Genomic DNA, 19,692 nt, shown 5'->3' with positions numbered 1-19,692 from the left:
AGAGGAAGATATTTAAAGACGACGGCGCCACGCGCAGATCCCTAACGCGCGCCTCCCGCCGGGTGCAGGTCCTCAGCCCAAGGCCCAGCCCCGTTTGCCTGTGTCCATCACTGTGTGCGGAAGCGCCGCCAGCATGTCTGACAAACTGCCCTACAAAGTCGGTGAGTTCCAGGACTTGCAGCCTGCTGCGGCTACTCCGAGCACGCCCAGGGTCAGTCAGGGACTGTGGCCGCTGGGCTGACCCGAGCTTGTTGCGGTCAGCGGCCGCGGGGCCGCCCAGAAGCCCCCTGAATCACAGGCTCGGGGCGCTCCCGGGCGCGCGGGGCCGCCTGGGGGCTGGAGTTCTTTCATCGCGGCGAGCGGGTCACGGGAGGCAGCCGCCGACTACAAGTTCCGGCATGCCCCGCGACACCGCGCGGGCTACGAGCCCCGATCTGGCGGCGTGTTGTGCACCCAGCGGCTGGGCGGGTGCAGAAAGTGCACCTGGCCGGGGCCTGGGACTGCTGGCCCCTGCTGGAACCTGCCAGGGGATCCAGATCCTGCCTTCTGGCCGACTGGGTGGTCTCAGGCCCTTTTCAGGGCCTCCTACAGGGAAGGCGAGGGCACCTGCTTGTGAGGAGAGGCCTGGAATGCGAGCCCGAGGCCGGCACTGATCTGCTCACAGGGGACTTTGGGCTAGTTATTCAACCTGTGGGATCACCCATCTGCCCAACAGGGACCATCGTGCAGAAAATCACCAATAAAATTTGGAGTTTGGAAAAATTCTGCCTGCTGCTTCACGGATGGAAGGCATTTAACTGTGGCATGGGCACTACCTTCTAGCTTTATTCTAGATTAACTCATTCTCACAGCTCTGAAGAATAGTTGAGGGACAATTCTTTTACAATGAGTATCCAAAGAAGGGTCACTTGCCCACAATTTTACAGCTGGCAAGTGATGAAGCAGGATTTGAACCAGGGTGTCTAGACCTGTGAGCCCACCCTTTTCTCCACTGTGTACAAGTGAACATATTTGGAACAACCTTAATAAATTTTCATCAAGAATCTGTTCAGGTTGATTTGCAGCTTTTAAAGTAACTTTAAGACACCATTAGCTGGTCGAGGTGGTGCATTCTGGTAATCCAGAAGGTCGGGAGGCTGGGATAGAAGGATTGCGTATTCAAGGCCAGCCTCAGCAATTTAGTGAGGCCCTAAGCACCTTAGTGAGACCCTGTCTCAAAAATAAAGACTAAAAAGGGCTCGGTATGTAGCTCAGTGTTAAAATTGCCCCTGGGTTAAATCCGTAGTATATCTCCTTCTTCCCCCCAAAAAGACACCATTAAAGTGAAAAAAACATACCAATACCAACTATTTGCATCTGTTGATTTGTGTGTGATTACAGAATCTTTTTAGAAGTGGACATTACCTCTTTGTACAGAGGAAGAAACTGAAGAATTGACTTGTAAAGATTCTGTTGAAATTGTTCATCAGAGTAGACTGTTGTCCCCATTATGTGGATGATGCTGTAGCCCAGCAAGGATAAGTCAAGGTCACATTAGTTGGAAGGGTTGGAATGGGGACTTTGTCTTATTGTGAAAAGGTTGGTGGGTCAGTGTGGAGGGCATTGAGTTGTGTGGGTGAACATAAGGGTGGATTGGAATGGGGGATCTTGGTTGTGTAAGGATGAAGGAAAGAAGCCTCTGTCAGAATCTGCTGTGTGCCGCATTTGCCCATTTGGCATTTTCTGTAATCCTTGGACACAGCAAGGTTAGGGATGGTTATCCTCACTCCACAGATGAAGAAATGGAGGTTTAGAAGGGTCTTGCTATTCCTCTTGTGTTTCTGCAACTTCTGCAGGTCCTCAGCTCCCCAGGGCACCAGAAGTCCCAGAGCTTGGAGCTCCAGCCCCTTCTGCACCCTTGAAGTTGAGGGTTCCATGGAAAACTCAATGACTGGCACAGCTGCCATGAGAACATAGAAAGAATTATTTTTAGCTTGAGGAACAGATGGTAGTAAAGGGGGTGGAGCTTAGCAGGATAGCACAGAACCCATTGTCCCCTAATGGAGGGCCTTGTGAAGGGTCTATCTCTGTCTGGCCACCAGACCCACCTCTGCCATTGATTGGCTATGGAACCTGGGGCAACTCCTTTCCAGGTCCTTTCTCATTGGTAAATGCTGGGAGTTGGACTAGGTTCAGATTCGTTTTGTTTTTTACCACCCCTGTCCAGTGTTGGCCCCCTTTCCTGAATCTTTTCTTTTTTCTTTCTTTTTTAAAATATTTTTTAGTTGTCAATGGATCTTTTATTTTATTTATTTATATGTGGTACTGAGTATTTATTTATATGTGCCTCACACATGCCAGGCAAGCGCTGTGCCTCTGAGCCACAACTCCAACCCTGTGAATCTTTAATTTTTTTTTTTTTTTTAGTTGTAGATGGGCACAATAACTTTTTATTTTATTTATTTATTTTCTTATGTGGTGCTGAGGATTGGATCCAGTGCCTCACGTGTGCTAGGCAAGGGCTGTACCACTGAGCCACAACCCCAGCCCTGAATCTTCTCTTGTTCAAAGGATGCTTAACGACTGAGCCACATCCCCAGCTCTTTTTATTTTTTATTCTGAGACAGGGTCTCATAGTTGCTCACAGCCTTACTAAGTTGCTGAGGCTGGGCTTTGAACCTGTGGTTCTCCTGTCTCAGCCTTCCAAGCAGCTGCAATTACAGGCACATGCCACTGTGCCTGGCTCTCTTATTCAATTCTAACAATAGGAGCTGAAGAAGTAGCTCCTTTTGGAGAGCGCTTGCCTAGCATGCGCAAGGACCGCGGTTCGAATCCCCGGCCGCTCAAATGAGAAGAAAAAAACAAAAACAAAAATTCTAACAATAGTTAAACATCTACTGACCCCTTCTCTGTGCCAGGGTCTGCTGAGCAGTGGAGATGCAAAGGTGACCCAAGGATAGGTGGGACAGACATGCATACAGATAATGTAGTATTGTCGCCATTTTATATCTGGTATCCTTCCTCACAGGTCTCTCTGGGTTTCTTTCTTCACAGCCAATGAATGGGGTCTTTTAAAAAATAATGTGGTTTTTGGTTAATTTGCACCTTTAAACTTTGTAGCTGTCCCATGTCTATTTGAGTCACCGTGGCCCACTTTCTGTTCCTCAGCAGGAATTTACCATGTTCTTTCCTGTTTCTAGGTTTTTGTGAGCACTTGAGTGCCAGGTACTGCATCGGCACTTGGGAAGTGACTTTCCAGGCTAACAACTGCTTGGATTGATGCCCTGAAGTGGGAATGAGTTTAGCTTGTCTGAAGTTCTGTGTGGCTGAGGTGCTAGTGAAAGGGAGGTTGTGTGTGTGGAGGTGTCAGGTAGGTCCCTGAAGGCCAGGTGGAGTTAGGATTTTAATCAGGTTAGGGGAAGTCCTTAAGAGGTTTTTGTTCATTTTATTCATTAGTTTAGTACAATAGTAAAGCATTCTTTACTATTGGAGGTCATAAAACTAACATTTTTTTAAAAGATTTTTTTTAGATGTTGATAGACCTTTATTTTATTCATTTATTTATGTGAGGTGCTGAGGATTGAACCCAGTGCCTCACACATGCTAGGCAAGCCCCTACCTCTGAGCCACAACCCCAGCCCCTGTAACTAAGACTTTTGAAACCTTCCCTCTTGGCTGCTGTGGGGAGCATGGTATGTGGGGAGCACAGTGACCAGTGTCCAGCTGAGAAGTGACGGTTTAAACAAGGGTGGTAAGCTGTGGTTGGGTTGCTTATGTATTAGGGATGGTGAGCCAAAAACACCTGACGGAGGTGAAATGGAAATGAGAGATCAAGAAATTTTGCACATTTTTGGCCAGAGTGACTGACTGGATGGTGGTTTCATTTCCTAAAATGGGCAGATTGGGTGTGCAACCAGGGAGCTCACACTTGATACACAATAGGTCCAGGTGGACAACCAAGTGGAGATGCTGAATTGGCAGTTGGATTACATGAGTCTCAAGTTCCGGGGAGAAGTCTGGACTGGAGAGAAGTATGTGGGAGTCTGTACGTAGAGAAGGAATTCAACCATAGGACTACAAAAGAGTGCATCTGGCAAGAATTAGAAAGAGGGAGATGATGGAGCCCTGAGGGCTTCCAAATATTTGAGCCTGTTAGATGAAAAGGAGCCAGGAAGGAAGGAGGAGGAAGAGGAGAGCCAAAAGCCAAATAAAGAGGGTTTTAGGAAGGAGGTAGTAATTGTCAGGATCTGTGCTGCTGGGAGAAAAATGAAAATATGTAGATTGGGGGTCAGGCTGGTCTTTGGATACTTTTTTTTTTTTTTTGGTGCTGGAGATTGAACTCAGGCGCACTTCACCAGTGGCCTCCATCTCTAGTGCGTATTTTTTTTTTTTTTTTGGGTGGTGCTGGGGATTGAACCCAGGGCCTTGTACATGTGAAGCAAGCACTCTACCAAGTGAGCTATATTCCTAGCCCCCTGAATTCTTAATGAATTGTGAAATGAGGTTATCAGTCAATGGGGAGAGGTGTTAGAGGTTTGGGAAAAGTTGAAAAGTAAATTTACTAGGAAAATATTAAAGGATTGCTGGAATGTGCTTTGTCCCTTGAGATTTATAGTCTTAGTGAATAAGACCTCTTGGTATGATTGTGATTCTCCTTCTGGGTTCAATGGCTTAGGTGCATCTGAGGGTTGTTGGGTTTAACCAGGGGGGTTTGCCAAGTGAGTTCCAGATGGAAAGGGGGCAGCTGGATGGAGGGTGGATTCCTAAACTGGGGAATGAAGATCTTACCTGACTGACTGCAGTCTTGTTGAAGTTGGGGCAAGAGGAAAAGAATTGGGAAGTTGGGACATGACCAGAGTTGATGGCTTGAAATTCAGATTTCCAAGGGAGGGCTGTCATCCTCGATGTCCTCCCAGGATGGGTGGGTAAGGGGAGTAGTAGGAAGTGGGTTGTGTTGAGGTGCAGCAGGAGTGGTCACATCCATGTGGTGGAGAATTTCACCTCTGAAACTATTTTGGTGCTGGGGATTGAACTGGGGGCTTTGCATGTGCCCTACCACCGAACTAGACCCCCAACCCCTCTTGTTTGAAGGCTCAGTAGGAAGCAGACTGATTCAGTGTCCTTATTTATTAAGCTCTCTAGAGTCAGCTGGGCACAGTGGCGCAGTCTGTGATCCCAGCTACTGGGGAGGCTGCAAGTTCAAGGCCAGCCTGGGTGGGTAATTTAGTGAGACCCTGTCTCAAAATTATAAAAAGGGCTGGGCATGGTGGCACACACCTGTAATCTCAGCAACTTGGGGGGCTGAAACAGAAGGATTGCCAGTTCAAGACCAGCCTCGGCATCTTGGTGAGACCCTAAGCAACTTAGTGAGAGCCTGTCTCAAAATAACAAAATAAAAAGGAGTGGGGATGTAGTTAAGTGACCAAGTGACCCTGGGTTCAATCTCTAGTACCAAAAAAAAAAAAAAGTGTGGGGGGGTGCTGGGGATGTAGCTGAGATGGAGCACTTGCCTAGGGTGTGTGAGGCCCTGGGTGTAATCTTCCGTACTGCAAAAAAAAAAATCTCTAGTGTCCTTTCCCTCTGACCCGCCACCTCCTTGAATGATTGGCAGAATCTAAGCTTCCCTAAAGATAAAAATCACCAGGAATCCCAGGCTCCATCCTAGATGTATTGAATCTGGTGTCCAGGGGAGATTTATAAGCATCAGCATGGCAGATGGCTCTTATTATCAGGGAAGTTTGCAAACATTGACCTAGGGACTTGACCTAGTGTGACTTTGGGAATGGATCAGCCTGGTGAGGGTGAGGGTGAGATGATTAGAGAACTGTACTGTATTGAGACAGTGAGGGAACTTATAATAGTATCCTTTACTGCTTGAGAATTGGACAAATTTGAGACATTGAGGTGTCAGCTAAAGCAAAATAATCTTTTTATTATATCAAAGCCAGAAGGTGTAGCTTAGTGTAAAAAGACAAATGATCCTGCTAACTGAACCCTGCTCACCCACCAGTTAGAGTCAAGGCAGCTGAGAACATCTGTTTCCTGCAGGTGGTCAGGTAGGTGCTTGTAAAAGAAGGAAGAGTCAGTCACACTGAGCATGCCCAGTTTATTCCTCTCACATTTATTAATCAGACAAGCCAATCTACCTCCCTTGGGACAGAGAATGTTATTTATACTGATGAGTTTCCTCCATGTGGAAAGAAACATCAGGAGCAAGGAGGAAGCATTTTCATATCACCAAGAAGATCAAGGAACCACATCAAGTCCAAGGTGTTGGATAATATTTCTGAGTGTCGAATCACCAAAAATCATGACTTGGAGAGGAAGATTTTAGGGAATGAGTGACCTGGAGGTTGGTAGGTGACAGCAGAAAGGCAGGATAGTGGGAGGTAGATAGTGATAGCTATTTTTCAAAGGGGTGCTTCTGTGTGGTAACTTTCATGTACATGGGTTCATGAACGCCAGATGTGTTCTCTACAAGATGGTGAGCTGTAGTTAAACAGGCACCATGTTTTCCTTCTTAGGCTGCCCAGTTTGCATACATAGTTACTAAATGAGAGAGAATGCAGTAACACATTGCCAGGCCCAGAGGTTTTGAACCCCTATGTGGTATCAGGTCTTTACGCTGTGCTCATGCTTCATGGTTGGTGGGAATAGGTAGCTTATGGGACTCGAACTCATCTTGCCCCTGCAGCGGACATTGGCCTGGCCGCCTGGGGACGCAAGGCCCTGGACATTGCAGAGAATGAGATGCCCGGCCTGATGCGCATGCGGGAGATGTACTCGGCCTCCAAGCCACTGAAGGGTGCCCGCATTGCCGGGTGCCTGCACATGACCGTAGAAACCGCCGTCCTCATTGAGACTCTCGTTGCCCTAGGTGCAGAGGTAAGACCCACTGCTGTGTGACCCCGGGTGAGTCCCTTCCCATTTCTGGGTTCAGCCAGGGAAGAAGACTGCAGGGGTGGGGAGAAGTCCAGATGTGGGGCCAACCTTGGGCCAGCGGGCTCTCCTCCGTCACTTGAGTTTTCCCTTTCCCAGTGGTGCCAGCCTTTGTGGTGGAAGTTCTACAGGTTTTTCTCTCTGACCAGAAAGATAGCTTCTGGCCGATCTCAACACAATTTTGTGACTGAGAGCTCTAGTAGGAAAAACTCACCCTCAACGTCAGTTTAGTCATCTAAGGACTCCCTTTCATTGTCCCTTCTAGGGTAATATGCCTGCCCTGGACCAATCATGGTTTCCAGAAGGGTGGAGTGCTCTGATTGGTTCACTCTGGCTCATGTGTACCAATGATTGACAGTTTATTCAAGGTCTCAGTGAGTCACTGGCAAGGTGGTTCCCAAAAAGGGTAGGGCAGCACTAGGCAGCCAAAACCAACAGAGTACTCCGGGGCTCCCTTAGACCTCTTCTTTGTTCTTAGCATTCAGTCAGAGTGTCTCTCTCTCTCTCTCTTTTTGGTACCAGGGATTGAATCCAGAGGGGCTTTACCACTGAGCCATGTTCCCCGACCTTTTTATTTATTTTGGGCTTAGGGCTTCACTAAGTTGCTGAGGCTGACTTTGAACTTGAGTTCCTCCTGAGTCGCTGGGATAACAGGTGTGCATCACCGTGTGGGACCACATACAGTCTCTTGGTGGTCTGATTTTATGACTTTAAATACCATCTCTATGGTGATGACACCAAATACCTGTATTAGTCTGAACTTCTGGAATTCCATACCTTCTGTTTCTGATGTGTCTTTTCCACGTGGAGATTAAGTACACATCTCAAAGTGAACATTTCCAAGCAAACTCAAGTTTTAGCTCTCTCCTCTGCCTGAAGTCTTCTTCATGCCAGTAAATGGAAACTTCAGGCTTCCAGATTGTCTCAGTTCAAGAAACCTGGAGACATTAACAGCTCATCGCCTCTAGGATTCCTGCTGTATTTCTTAGGTGGACTTTTCTTCAGTAGCCTCTTTACCTTTTTGGTTCAGCCCTTTCGCTGCTCCCTGAGCTGGATCTTGTCACTGCTATGGCTCCCATCCGCTCACCCAGTGTGTGACTGTGGCTGTACCTTGGTCCCCAGCCCCTCACACCTAGCTCCAGGGCTTTCCCTTCTCCCTGCCCATGACCCTGGTACTTCTGACCATCAGAGACCAACAGCCTTGTTTTGCTGACCCTTCTAGGTGCGGTGGGCCAGCTGTAACATCTTCTCCACTCAGGACCATGCAGCAGCTGCCATTGCCAAGGCTGGCATTCCAGGTGAGTCCTACTTGCTCCTGGGGCATGTGGGAATGCATGAAGGGATTCTTTTTCTCCCTGTTTGCTTCACTGGCCCTTCGAGCAACAGGCTTCTTATGGCAGGGAAGAGGATCCTAGCCTGGTGACGCATAGGAAAGAGCCACTTTGTCTCACCATCACTTAAAATCTTGTGGAAGGTGCTTATTGAGCCATCTCAAGCCTGTGACTAGGATGGGTAGGATCTTATGATTGGGAGCCACATGACATACAGGAAGGGAAGTTCCTTAAAGGAAGGATGTGGATTTGTTTCCAAAGAACTGAGGAGAGAGAGGGCAGAAAAAGAGCCGAGCAGTCCACTGCTGAGATATGGCAGTGTAGGGGCTAGAAGGACCAGGACTAAAGAGAAAGGAGTTTCCCATGAACTGCTGGAGAAGGGCACATGTCTCTTTGGGATCAGGGAGGGGAGATCTGATGGTGATTAAGTAGGACATTCAAGATCCTTCTGTTCAGCCACAGGCGGCGGGGGGAAGATGAAGAGGGCTTCTTCACAGACTGACTAGGGTTAAATGAGCATGTTCCCCACTCCTCAGTCTTGGTTGGACTCCATGACCTTTTCCAGGAAAGGCCTTATTTTCAAGACCATTGTCTTCTCCAGTTGTGGGGAAGGGCAGCTGGCTCTGTTTGGCCTGTGTCCTTTGCTCACAGGAAGTTCCTGGGAACCCCACACCTGTGTCCCCATCACTCCATGTGATGGGAGGAGCACAGCTGGCCATCAGTAGCTCTGGGTTCTGTGCCTCTCTGGGATGCCATGCTGCGTGACACAGGCACACCTTAGCCCCTCTCTGGGTGTGCTGAGATGGAGTATAAGGCAGTAATGTCTGGCACAGGAAAGTGCTGCATATCTAAGAGCTGCTATTAGTAAGTTTTTGGCCAGACATTGCCTGAGACTACCCACCACAGGCTGCTGTGCCCTTAAGACCTTTCAGAACAGAACAGTGCCTCAATCCAGCCCCAGCGGTGTGGTTCCCATGGAGTACGGGGTCCCACTGTGGGTGGGAGCCCTGATGTGTGTGGGTTGATGCCCCAGCCCTTGGGCCTAGGCAGAAGGGGATAAGAAAGGAAATAATTTCTAGATACTTGTACCTGGGGCTGTACTTGGCCTCTGCTCATTTAATTTGTACTGTTGTGAGCCCCATATACAGAGGAGGGAAGTGAGGCTCAGAGAAGTGAGGTGATTTGCCCAGGGTTATATAGCTGGTAAGCGGCAGAGCCAGGATTTGAACTCAGATCTCTCTAGTTCCAAGTTGTGTTTGTACCCCTGCTGGGTTCTCAGTGCTGGAGGGGCTGGGGATGGAAATTAGAAAGAGGTAGTGTTGCCTCTGCCTGGGCAGTTGCTTGGAGTAGAGGTGCCGATGGGGAAGACCAGGCCCTGATGTGCCGCTCTCCCCAGTGTTTGCCTGGAAGGGGGAAACTGACGAAGAGTACCTGTGGTGCATCGAGCAGACGCTGTACTTCAAGGACGGGCCCCTCAACATGATTCTCGACGACGGTGGTGACCTCACCAACCTCATCCACACCAAGTACCCACAGCTGCTGTCGGGTGAGCAGGATCATGGGGTGGGCTGGGTGCCTGCGGCCTGGCGGAACTCCCAGATTCTGTGGAAGATAAGAGGACGTGAGGCTCTTGCAGGCAGGCTGGGGCTTGGCCTCTGGATTTCTGCTTATGTGGGGCTGGGTGGCTGGGGGAGCTGGCTGAGTTGATAGGCCAAGGGCTGGCATAGTGCCAGGGCTGGGAATAGCTGGGAAGAAGCCAGCTTAGTTAAAAGCAGGGTGGGGAGGGGAGCATCTGGGGAGTGGTGTATGGAGAGTGCAAAGGCCCTGAGGCAGGAAAGAGGTGGCTATTCAGCACATAGCCAGCATGATTGCAGTGAATGAAGGTGATACTACCTTTTAATGGTGAGGAGTTCTGCTCCCTCTAATGTTGAAGTTTGAACACTAGAGAAGCACGCCAAGGCAAACATATTAAGCAGGTTTTATTTAAAGGTAATAATACAGACTTCTCCTGGGAGGAAGAGGGGGCCATGGCCGATGTTCTAAAGTCCCCAGAAGTGAGCGCACCCTACATCTTTTATAGGGTAAAGTCTCTTGTTTTCCAGTTCTCTCCCCCCCTCATCTCTCCATCCTGCTTACAGTGGTTTTGCATAAAGTGAGAAGTGATGGGCAGGGGGAGGGCCAAGGTGATTCGGCCAGGCAGGGGCCCAGGGGGCATTAATTAGCAGCTCCATGCTTGCAGTCCTTGATAAAGGCAGGTAAATTTGGTGATCAATGGGCTCCGGAGATCCTTGACAGTCCATTCTCCCAGGGGCAGTCTCCAACTTCCAGAGGCAGGTGGCTCTCAGGGCTTCATTTCCTCCATTTGACCCAATCCCCTATTTCTACACTAACTACCTGTCCTTAATTCTGGCTTCAAAGGGAGCCTTCCTGAGGGAATATTAGATGAAGTGGAGGTTTAGTGAAAGCCAGTTGTGACCTAAAAATGCTATGAGAATAAGAGAGTGGCTTGATCCTGAGAGTAAAGGGAAATAATTGGAGGGTTTTGAGAGTTCTCCAAAAATATACATGGAAAAAGTGACTGAAACTTCTGCGTGGAGCATGAATTGTGGCAGGAATACCAGGTAAGAAATGAAGGCAGCAGCAAGCCAGGTGTGGTGGCACGTGCCTGGGAGACTGAGGCAGGAGGATTGTCAAGTTCAAAGCCAGCCTTAGCAAATTAGTGAGATCCCAAGCAACTCAGGGAGACACTGTCTCAAAATAAAAAGGGCTGGGGATGTGGCTCAGTGGTTAAGCACCCCTGGGTTCCATCCCTGGTACCAAAAAAAAAAAACAGGAGAAGAAAAATGATAGTGGCAGAGACGGAAGCAGTGGCAGTGAGAATAGAGAGTTGGGAGCTGGATCATAGGCCTGGTGAGGGAGTCCCTGTAAGAGGGCATCAGGTGGCTCCTCCCTTACGCTGGCCTGGGTGATTGGGTGGGCTGTACTGTCAGTCATGGAGCTGGGGACCCCGAAAGACGAATGGATTATGGGATGGAGATGAGGAATTTGGGCGAGTCAGAGCTGGTCTGTGACATCCTTTCCCTATGTTCAGGCATCCGAGGCATCTCTGAGGAGACCACAACGGGGGTCCACAATCTATACAAGATGATGGCCAATGGGATACTGAAGGTTCCGGCCATCAATGTCAATGACTCTGTCACCAAGGTGAGCCCTTGGGGCGGTGACAGCTCCAGCTCAGAGAGGCCTTCACAGATGGCATCAAGTGAGCCACAGATGTGATGATGGTGGGCGAGGTGCAGTGGTAGCAGGCTGCAGTGACATGGCAAGGGCTGTGTCCAGGCCCTGAGGGATTTTCAGACCCCCCTGGGAAGCATACCCTGGAAGGCTGCAGACCAGGGACAGGAAGCCCTCGTCTACGGGGAAAGGAGTTACAGACCAAGGGTAACGAGTACATTGAAGAAGCAAAGATTTACACAGTTGGCCTCAGACTAAGTTTTCAAGAGTACTGTCTTTGGCTGTCAAGTACAATGAATCAAAATGCAGTCTGTAAAAAATTAAAAGATTAAAAAAAAAGAAAATAGAAAAAAAGAAATACTATAGTCCTCTTCTTTCCCTATGTATCTTATGACACTTTCATCTTGTACAATAGTTATTTATATCTCATATACCTTAATTTTTTAAATTCCTTGCAAGTTAAAAAAAAAAAAGAGCCTTAAAGTTAAGCCAATTCTTTGACTAGGAGTCTCTCCTGGTAATTGATCCCTAAGAAGGCTTCTGGACCAGCAGAAAGACTAGGGAGAAGGAGTTGATTAGGGTGGGGGGCATGTGGGGCATTGGATGGTGGGAGGAGTCCCAGAAGGGGTTCAGCCAGGTCGAGATGCTGAGCGGGCCTGAGGCTCAGGGACCTGTGGGACATACTGAAGCCTAACCCCAGGACCCTGCTTGTCCCCTCACCCCTTGTCCTCTTTCTTTTCAGAGCAAATTTGACAACCTCTATGGCTGCCGGGAGTCCCTCATAGATGGCATCAAACGGGCCACAGATGTGATGATTGCAGGCAAAGTGGCAGTGGTAGCAGGCTATGGTGATGTGGGCAAGGGCTGTGCCCAGGCCCTGAGAGGCTTTGGGGCTCGCGTCATCATCACTGAGATTGACCCCATCAATGCACTGCAGGCTGCCATGGAAGGTATGAGGGTCAAATGTCAGACACTGGGGCCGGAGGAGAGCCAAGGTCCTCCTGCATAACCCAGTGCTGCTGTCCACACAGGGTATGAGGTGACCACCATGGATGAGGCCTGCAAGGAGGGCAACATCTTTGTCACTACCACAGGCTGTGTGGACATCATCCTTGGCCGGTAGGTGCCAGGTGGGCATCCTGGCGAGCAAAGGAGGGGTGCAGACTTGGGATTGCTCTTTGTCCCTGATGGTCAACTGTGTGCTCGGGCTCCCTGGCAGGCACTTCGAGCAGATGAAAGATGATGCCATCGTGTGTAACATCGGGCACTTTGATGTGGAGATTGACGTGAAGTGGCTCAACGAGAATGCTGTGGAGAAGGTGAACATCAAGCCCCAGGTGAGAAGCCCTAGCTCTGCTGGCAGCATGCACGGAGGGCTGAGGAGGAGCCTGCTCGTGGGCTGCCCACCCAGGAGAGCGAAGAGGAGGCTGTTGCCACCAGGACAGTGGGGTGTGGGAAAGAGCCTGGTTCAGAGCTAGAACTGAGATGTCAGATTTCATCCCGAGGGCAGCCAGAATCCCTGGAGATATTAGGTCAGTGAACTGTATGTCACAAGGTTGCTGTGCTGGTGCTACTACTGTGTGGAGAATGGAAACGGTGGCATGGGGACTGGGGAGCTTTGAGAAGGTGCTGTCAAAGGCCTGCAGAGGTGACAGCCCTCTGCAGCCCACACTCCTGGAGAGTGCTGGGGTCAGAATGGGGGAGGAATTTGGAAAGGATGCTGGGTTTCTGGCTGGAACAGCTGTGTGGTAAGTAGGCTGCTGACTGATCTGGTGAGAGGGTAGGTTTGCAGTGGGGCACTGAGAGCTGAGTTCCTTTGGGGTATGTGAAATATAATTTGGGTTATATTTATGTGTGCAGGGGACTGGGCGCAGGGCCTTGTGATAAGCATGCTCTGTTCCCACTGAGCTCCATCTCCAGCCCTTCAGCAGACTCTGAGCAATCTCTCTTAGTAACTGACCCTCAAGTATGTACTAGCTGTTTATCATCACATTTTTGTTTGGTTTTGGTACTAGGGATTGAACCCAGGTCCGGGTTTACCATGGAGCTACATACCTAGCCCTTTTCGTTTTTCTTTTTTGTTTTGTTTTGTTTGTTTTTTTAAATAGGGTCTTGCTAAGTTGCTCACGGCCTCACTAAATTGCTGAGCATGGCCTGGAATTTGTGATCCTCCTGCCTCAGCCTCCCCAGTCAATGGGATTACAGGCCTGCCTCACCACACCTGGTGATCACATGATTTTTTTTTTTTTTAAGGGATAAAGCCTCCTTATTGTGGGGTTCTTTGAGTTAGTGCCTTGTTGTCTTTGAGATGTACAGAAGATGTAGACGCAGTTGACCAAAGCCCTGACACTGCCCAATCAGAGCCACACCACAGGAGCCACCAGGAGCCCAGTACCCCTGAGGGGCAGGCAAGGCTCTGTGGACATGCCACCCACACGGGCCCCACCCTGCTCCTGGGGTCTTTGCCCTGTGGGAGTTCCCCTTGGGCAGGTCCTGTGCTAGCCTGGGTGTGTCAGTTCCTGGCTAGGTGGAGGGGCCTCCATCTCTGCTTAGAACGCCTGGTGCCACAGCACAGGGTGGGTAGGGCATGGTTCCCTGGCAGCCAGAAAGACGTTCTACAGAGGCATCACAGGCTTACTTCAGGGCCATGGCATCTCCTCCAAGCTGTCCTCCAGAGCTGGACTCTGTCCTCACGATCAGAATTCCTGAGTCTGTCTGCCGCCTTCCCAGCTTCATCTCTTTAAGATTGTGTGCCTTCAGGTCATCTTGGACTCTTCTCCCTGAATATTGCACCACACCTCCTGTTTCCTATCTTTTTAGACGGCTCCTTTTGTTTTGAACAGAGGAGTGCCTTTTTCTGTGCTATTCTCTACGCCCCAGCTCAAGGGACACTCTTCCGAGCCAGCACCTCGGGTGGCCGGCAGTGCCCACGTGCCCTGTACAGCCCCTTTATGTAGCACCCACTGCATTGCAGTCAGTCACTGGCTTTGCCTCCACTGTTGTACCATGAGGAGGGAGAAGGCAAACCTCTGTGTGTTCAGATACCTGGAAGAAGTGGAAGATGGAGGCATGGAGGCTGGGAATTTCTACTTCACATTCACTCACTTAAGCAGGAGTTCCCAACCTCCTCAGTGCCTCCTCCTCCTCCCTCCCTCCCTCCTTCTCTCTCTCTCTCTCTCTCTCTCTCTCTCTCTCTCTCTCTCTCTCAGAGTGGAGCCAGGCCTCCCCACTTTTAAGGTTCCCAAGGTGAGTCTGACTTGTAGTCCAAGTTGAGTGCCACTGTACTCAGCTTAACTAGGCTTCGCTAAGCGGCATTCAACTTTATAATGGTGATTGAGAGCATAGGATATGTCCTTAGGCTGTCCAGGCTGATAGGTGGCAAGTGCCTTAACCTTTCTTTATCTGAAAGGGAAATGCTAGTAGTACTTAAATCATAGGGCTGTTTTAGGATTGCATGTGGTAGTTACATGTAAAGGACTTAGTACAGGGTATCTGGCAATAACAACAATAATATTAGCTGCACTTACTGAATGCCTTGTATGTAAAGCCAAGTGCTATACAGGTAGCAGCTTATTAAATTCTCATACCAGACCTGTGAGGTTATTGGCTATTAATTATTCACTGTGTGTGCCAGCTCTTTGTGAAAGTTGTTCTGGTGCATTTCAGGCCCCTGCTGGGTGAGGTGGGAGGTAGGGGTAGACTGGATTGGGTCCCCCCAGCCCTCACTGTTGCTGGTGACCTGCAGGTGGACCGCTACTGGCTGAAGAATGGGCGCCGCATCATCCTGCTTGCTGAGGGCCGGCTGGTCAACTTGGGTTGTGCCATGGGCCACCCTAGCTTTGTGATGAGCAACTCCTTCACCAACCAGGTGCTGGCACAGATTGAGCTGTGGACCCACTCGGACAAGTACCCCGTTGGGGTTCACTTCCTGCCCAAGAAGGTGAGATCTTGCCTCCATCTCAAGCCAAGGGTCGTGTGTTTGATCCTGGGCTCCCTGTGTAGGGCTTGCTAGAGTTTATAAGGAAAGTGTTTGCCTGCCTGCCCTCTTAGAGGTCCTCACAGGGTTCTATACAGTGCCAAAATTATTCTCCCATGTGACAAAAGAGGAAACAGAGCACCTCTGAGGCCTAAGGAAGCTGTGGGGAGTGACTCCTTACAGCACATCCAGAGAGGCTTACCCTCTCTGATCCTCGGTTTCCCTGCTGGGTAACCAGTAAGAGTAGCTCTTTCTCTTCCATCCTTTGGCTGCTCGAGAGGCTGTGATGGGATCTTCACACCACCCTTCCACCCCTTGAAAGGCTGGTTCTGCCATCTGAGGGAGAGTTAGGAAGATATGCATATCCACTTGAGGCCTCGAGCATGTACCCTCAGGGCCAGCCAGCTCCGGCCCCTTTTTGTTCCTGAGCCACTGTCTTGCTGGACCATATGTTTTACCCAGAAGGACCTTAAAGTCACCCTGTTCTGTGCAGCCTGCCGGGTCCTCAGGTTTGTTGGAGGGTCCGTTTAACCGTTATGGCATACTTGCCTTCTGATGTGGGTGCTGGGAAAAGGAAAGGCATCCTGAGCTAGGCTGGGGCAGGCAAAGGGCTGATTTAGTTGGTGCTCCAAGTTGGAAGTCTTCATTCTGCCTCTAGAACTGACACGGATTCAGGGTCGAATTGGTCTTGCCTGCGTATCACAGGAGCCCACTATCACTTGCTCTCGGCTCCAGTTTCCTCATCTGTTAAATACCAGGATAAACCCTGCCCTTCCTGTTTCTTAGGAATGGCTGTGAGACTCCAGTGAAACAGTAGGTGTGAAACCACTTGGGAGTGTAAAAGCCCTCGGAGCTGAGCTGTGATTAGAGGCTGTCATGCCATCTTGGAATGGGACTCGGTGCCCTCAGGGAAAGGAGAGATGCCACCTCTGAAGCTGAGAAAGTGACAGCCACACTCAGAACTGACCCTTCTCTAAGTGCAGCTTGTCGACCTTCTTTTCAGGCTCCTTTCGTGCATTCTGGCACTGGTCAGAGCTGGAGGTTTGCCTCCCATAACTCCAGTCGCCATCCCCCTTGATTTCTGCTCCATCTCTTCACAGCTGCCTTGGAGGCCACAGTTCAGATGCTTGGTACACATCTGGGGCGCCAGATGGACCTTGGTTCACATCCTAGCTTTGTCATTTACTAACTGTGTGACTTTGGGCAAAGTCATTCTAGCTTTCAGATCTTTGACTTCCTCATATGTAAAAGGAGATTGCAGTTTTTTGTTTGTTTGTTTGTTTTTCTGTTTTGGTACCAGGGATTGAGCCCAGGGGTGCTCTACCACTGAGCTATATATCTCCAGCTCTTTTTATTTTTTATTTTGATATGGGGGTCTCACTGAGTTGTGCTGAGGTTGGTCTCAAACTTGTGATTCTCTTTCCTCAGCCTCCTAAGTCACTGGGATTACACATGTGCACCACCTTGCCTACCTAGAATGGGGGTTTTATTAGTATCCTTTCGGTAGCCAGTAATAGAACTCTGTACAAATCAGGGTGTTAGTTATCTGTTGCTACATAAGCATAAGCATTTAATCTCAAAACTTACTGGCTTAAAACAACAAACATTTAGCTAGGTACATGGCATGCACCTCTAGTCCCAGTTGCTTGGGAAGCTGAGGCAGGATTGCTTGAACCTAAATGTTTGAGGCCAACCTGGGCAAAGTAGTTAGACTCTGTCTCACAAAACAAAACAATAAACATTTATTTCTGTATCTGTGGGTAGGAATTTGAGATCAGCTTAGCTGTCTGATTTTGACTCAAGATCTTTTTTTTTCTTTTTTTTTTTTTTTTCTGCGGTGCTGGGGATTTGAACCCAGGGCCTTGTGCTTGCAAGGCAAGCACTCTGCCAACTGAGCTATATCCCTAGCCCTCAAGATCATTTTTAAGAGGTTGCAGTCAAGGTTTCTGCCAGGGCTTCAATCATCTGAAGGCTTGATTGGGTTGAAAGATCTGCCTTCACATGACTATTGATGGGCGATCTCAGTTCCTCTCTCCTGGGCCTCTCCATAGGGCTGTTTAAGTGTCCTCATGAGATGTCATTGGCTTCCCTGAGTGAGTGACCCAGGGGAGATCTAGGAGGAAGTCACATTGCTTTTTATGACCTTGTCTCCAGAGTCATTCTTATTTCTTCTGTTTTATTCTGTTCATTCAACATTCGAGTTGAGTCATTCAAGGGATAGAGAATTAGAATTTCTCTCTGACTCTCTCTCTTGCTTTCACTTTTTTTTTTTTTTGGAGATAAGGTCTTGTCGTGTTGCCCTAACTGGCCACAAACTTGTAATTCTCCTGCTTCAGCCTCTCAAGCAGCTGGGATTGCAGGCACGAATCACTACGCCTGATGAGGTTCTTCCTCTTGAAGGAAGGAGTATCAAAGAATGCATGGATTTATTTATTTATTTATTTATTTTTGTGGTGCCGGGGTTCAAACCCTAGGCCTCTCTCATATGGATATATTTTAATCAAAAAAGGAAATAGTTGGGTTAGGAAAAAGGCAGTATAGTAGGGAAGTCCAAGATCCACACACTGGATTCAGGATTCAGTGTCGTCATGTGTTTGGTTGTTTTTAGGTACGGGGGTTGCTGGGAATTGAACCCAGGGCCTTGTACACGCTGAGCATGTGTTCTACCACTGAGTGACACCCCCAGCTCCATAGCTCTGTTTTTCTCTGTCTCTTGATTTCTCTACATTTCACTTGTCAAATAGACTTGCTGCTGGTGAACTGAGACTGATACTCTTTTCTACTTAGGAATCCCAGTGGAATCAGAATGCCCCAGACTCTGTCCTGGAAAATATGTCCTGGATGTAGATAAATTCCAGAGAAGCATTGTAGTTAGCTGCTTAAATTGGTGGAAGATGAGGAAGGAGATATAATCAGTGGTCCCACTGGGGCTACTTGGTGGGGAGATGTGCAGCCCAAACAACTGACCCACTGAGGCTGGCTGTGAGAATGGAATGAGGGGTAATGTGTTCTGTTGGCAGAAACCCCAGGAGAACAGTTTCTGCCTCTCTTGGTAGCTGAATACAAGTGCTGGGTTCCAGAACATGTCACTAATTACAGATTTTTCTTTGTTTCTCTCTAGCTGGATGAGGCAGTGGCTGAAGCCCACCTGGGCAAACTTAATGTGAAGCTGACCAAGCTGACTGAAAAGCAGGCTCAATACCTGGGCATGTCCCGTGATGGCCCTTTCAAGCCTGATCACTACCGCTACTGAGCCAGGACCGCCTGTCACCTTCAAGCTATTATTCTTTGTCCAGGTCCCACTTCTCCAAGAACAAATGGCACCAACTTTGCAATTACTTTGTCAATGTCCGCCATCATTTTGCTGGGGCTGGGCACTCAGTCTTTGGCCTCTGCTGCATCCCTCACTGTTCCAAGTGTGGCAAGGGAAATTGAGAGACCCTGGTCAAGATGAAAATACAGGGAATATATCCACAGGGAACCTTGAGCTCAGGGGTGTTGGAACTGCTCATTAGTCAGTGCTTTCTTAGACTGGAAGTTGGTAATGGTGGTCACAAAGCCCATGCACTTTAGACAGGCCCTCACCTGGTCTGTGGACTAAGATCTGTGTGCTTGGTTTATCAGTTCACTGGTTTTTCAGCCTGTGACAGATAAAAAGGAGCTATATCAAAGGACAAAGAAGAACCATGGAGTTTGAATGTTCCTGAGAGCTTCTTTACTTCCTGCTGGACCTTCTCAAACCTCATACTCCTTTTTCACAGGGATTAGAATAGACTGTTAATAGACAGCCAAGAAAGGACAAGAGAAGTGACAGCCAGAGGTTGAGAGAGGCCAGAAAAACATAAACAGGCATAAATCTGCCCCCACTTTGTAATGTGATAGTTCCTTCCACAACCCTGGGTCAAAAAAAGATTAATTTTGGTTTATGATGTTTATATATTATTTAGAATGTTAAAAGAAAGCAGGAAAGTAAATAAAATTTTGGTGCCTAAAAGAATTTTGAGCCTTTATCATATACATAATCTGCCGGTGCTATAGTACTTGAACTAGAGGTATAATCATTGTACTGGTGAAGCATTGAGAAGACAGGGGTTGTCTCTGTGAGATGGTAAGGGCTGCTGGCAGGTCCTTAGACTTGGAAGGATTAGCAGAAAGGGGACTCTTTTTTTCAGGGAACTCTATCTTTTCAGATATGTCTTTTAAATAACCTGTTTCTAAAACCAAATCGGATTG

The 19,692-nt window shown here is 48.7% G+C and overlaps 1 protein-coding gene across 1 annotated transcript; it reads left to right on the top strand.

Moving 5' to 3' along the window:
* AHCY (adenosylhomocysteinase) lies at nucleotides 1-19,456 on the top strand. The gene is made up of 10 exons (XM_079118749.1): nucleotides 1-161; nucleotides 6,674-6,864; nucleotides 8,141-8,216; nucleotides 9,646-9,795; nucleotides 11,341-11,453; nucleotides 12,226-12,433; nucleotides 12,515-12,602; nucleotides 12,703-12,820; nucleotides 15,229-15,423; nucleotides 18,581-19,456. The coding sequence occupies exons 1-10, from the start codon at nucleotides 134-136 to the stop codon at nucleotides 18,710-18,712; spliced, it is 1,299 nt and encodes a 432-aa protein (XP_078974875.1). The 5' UTR covers nucleotides 1-133; the 3' UTR covers nucleotides 18,713-19,456.
* The last annotated feature ends 236 nt before the right edge of the window (nucleotides 19,457-19,692 follow it).

This window comes from Sciurus vulgaris (genome assembly GCF_902686455.1).
Source record: "Sciurus vulgaris genome assembly, chromosome: 2".
Classification (NCBI taxonomy): domain Eukaryota; kingdom Metazoa; phylum Chordata; class Mammalia; order Rodentia; family Sciuridae; genus Sciurus; species Sciurus vulgaris.
Note: the sequence above shows the minus strand (reverse complement) of the source record. Positions and strands in the feature narration are given on the sequence as shown.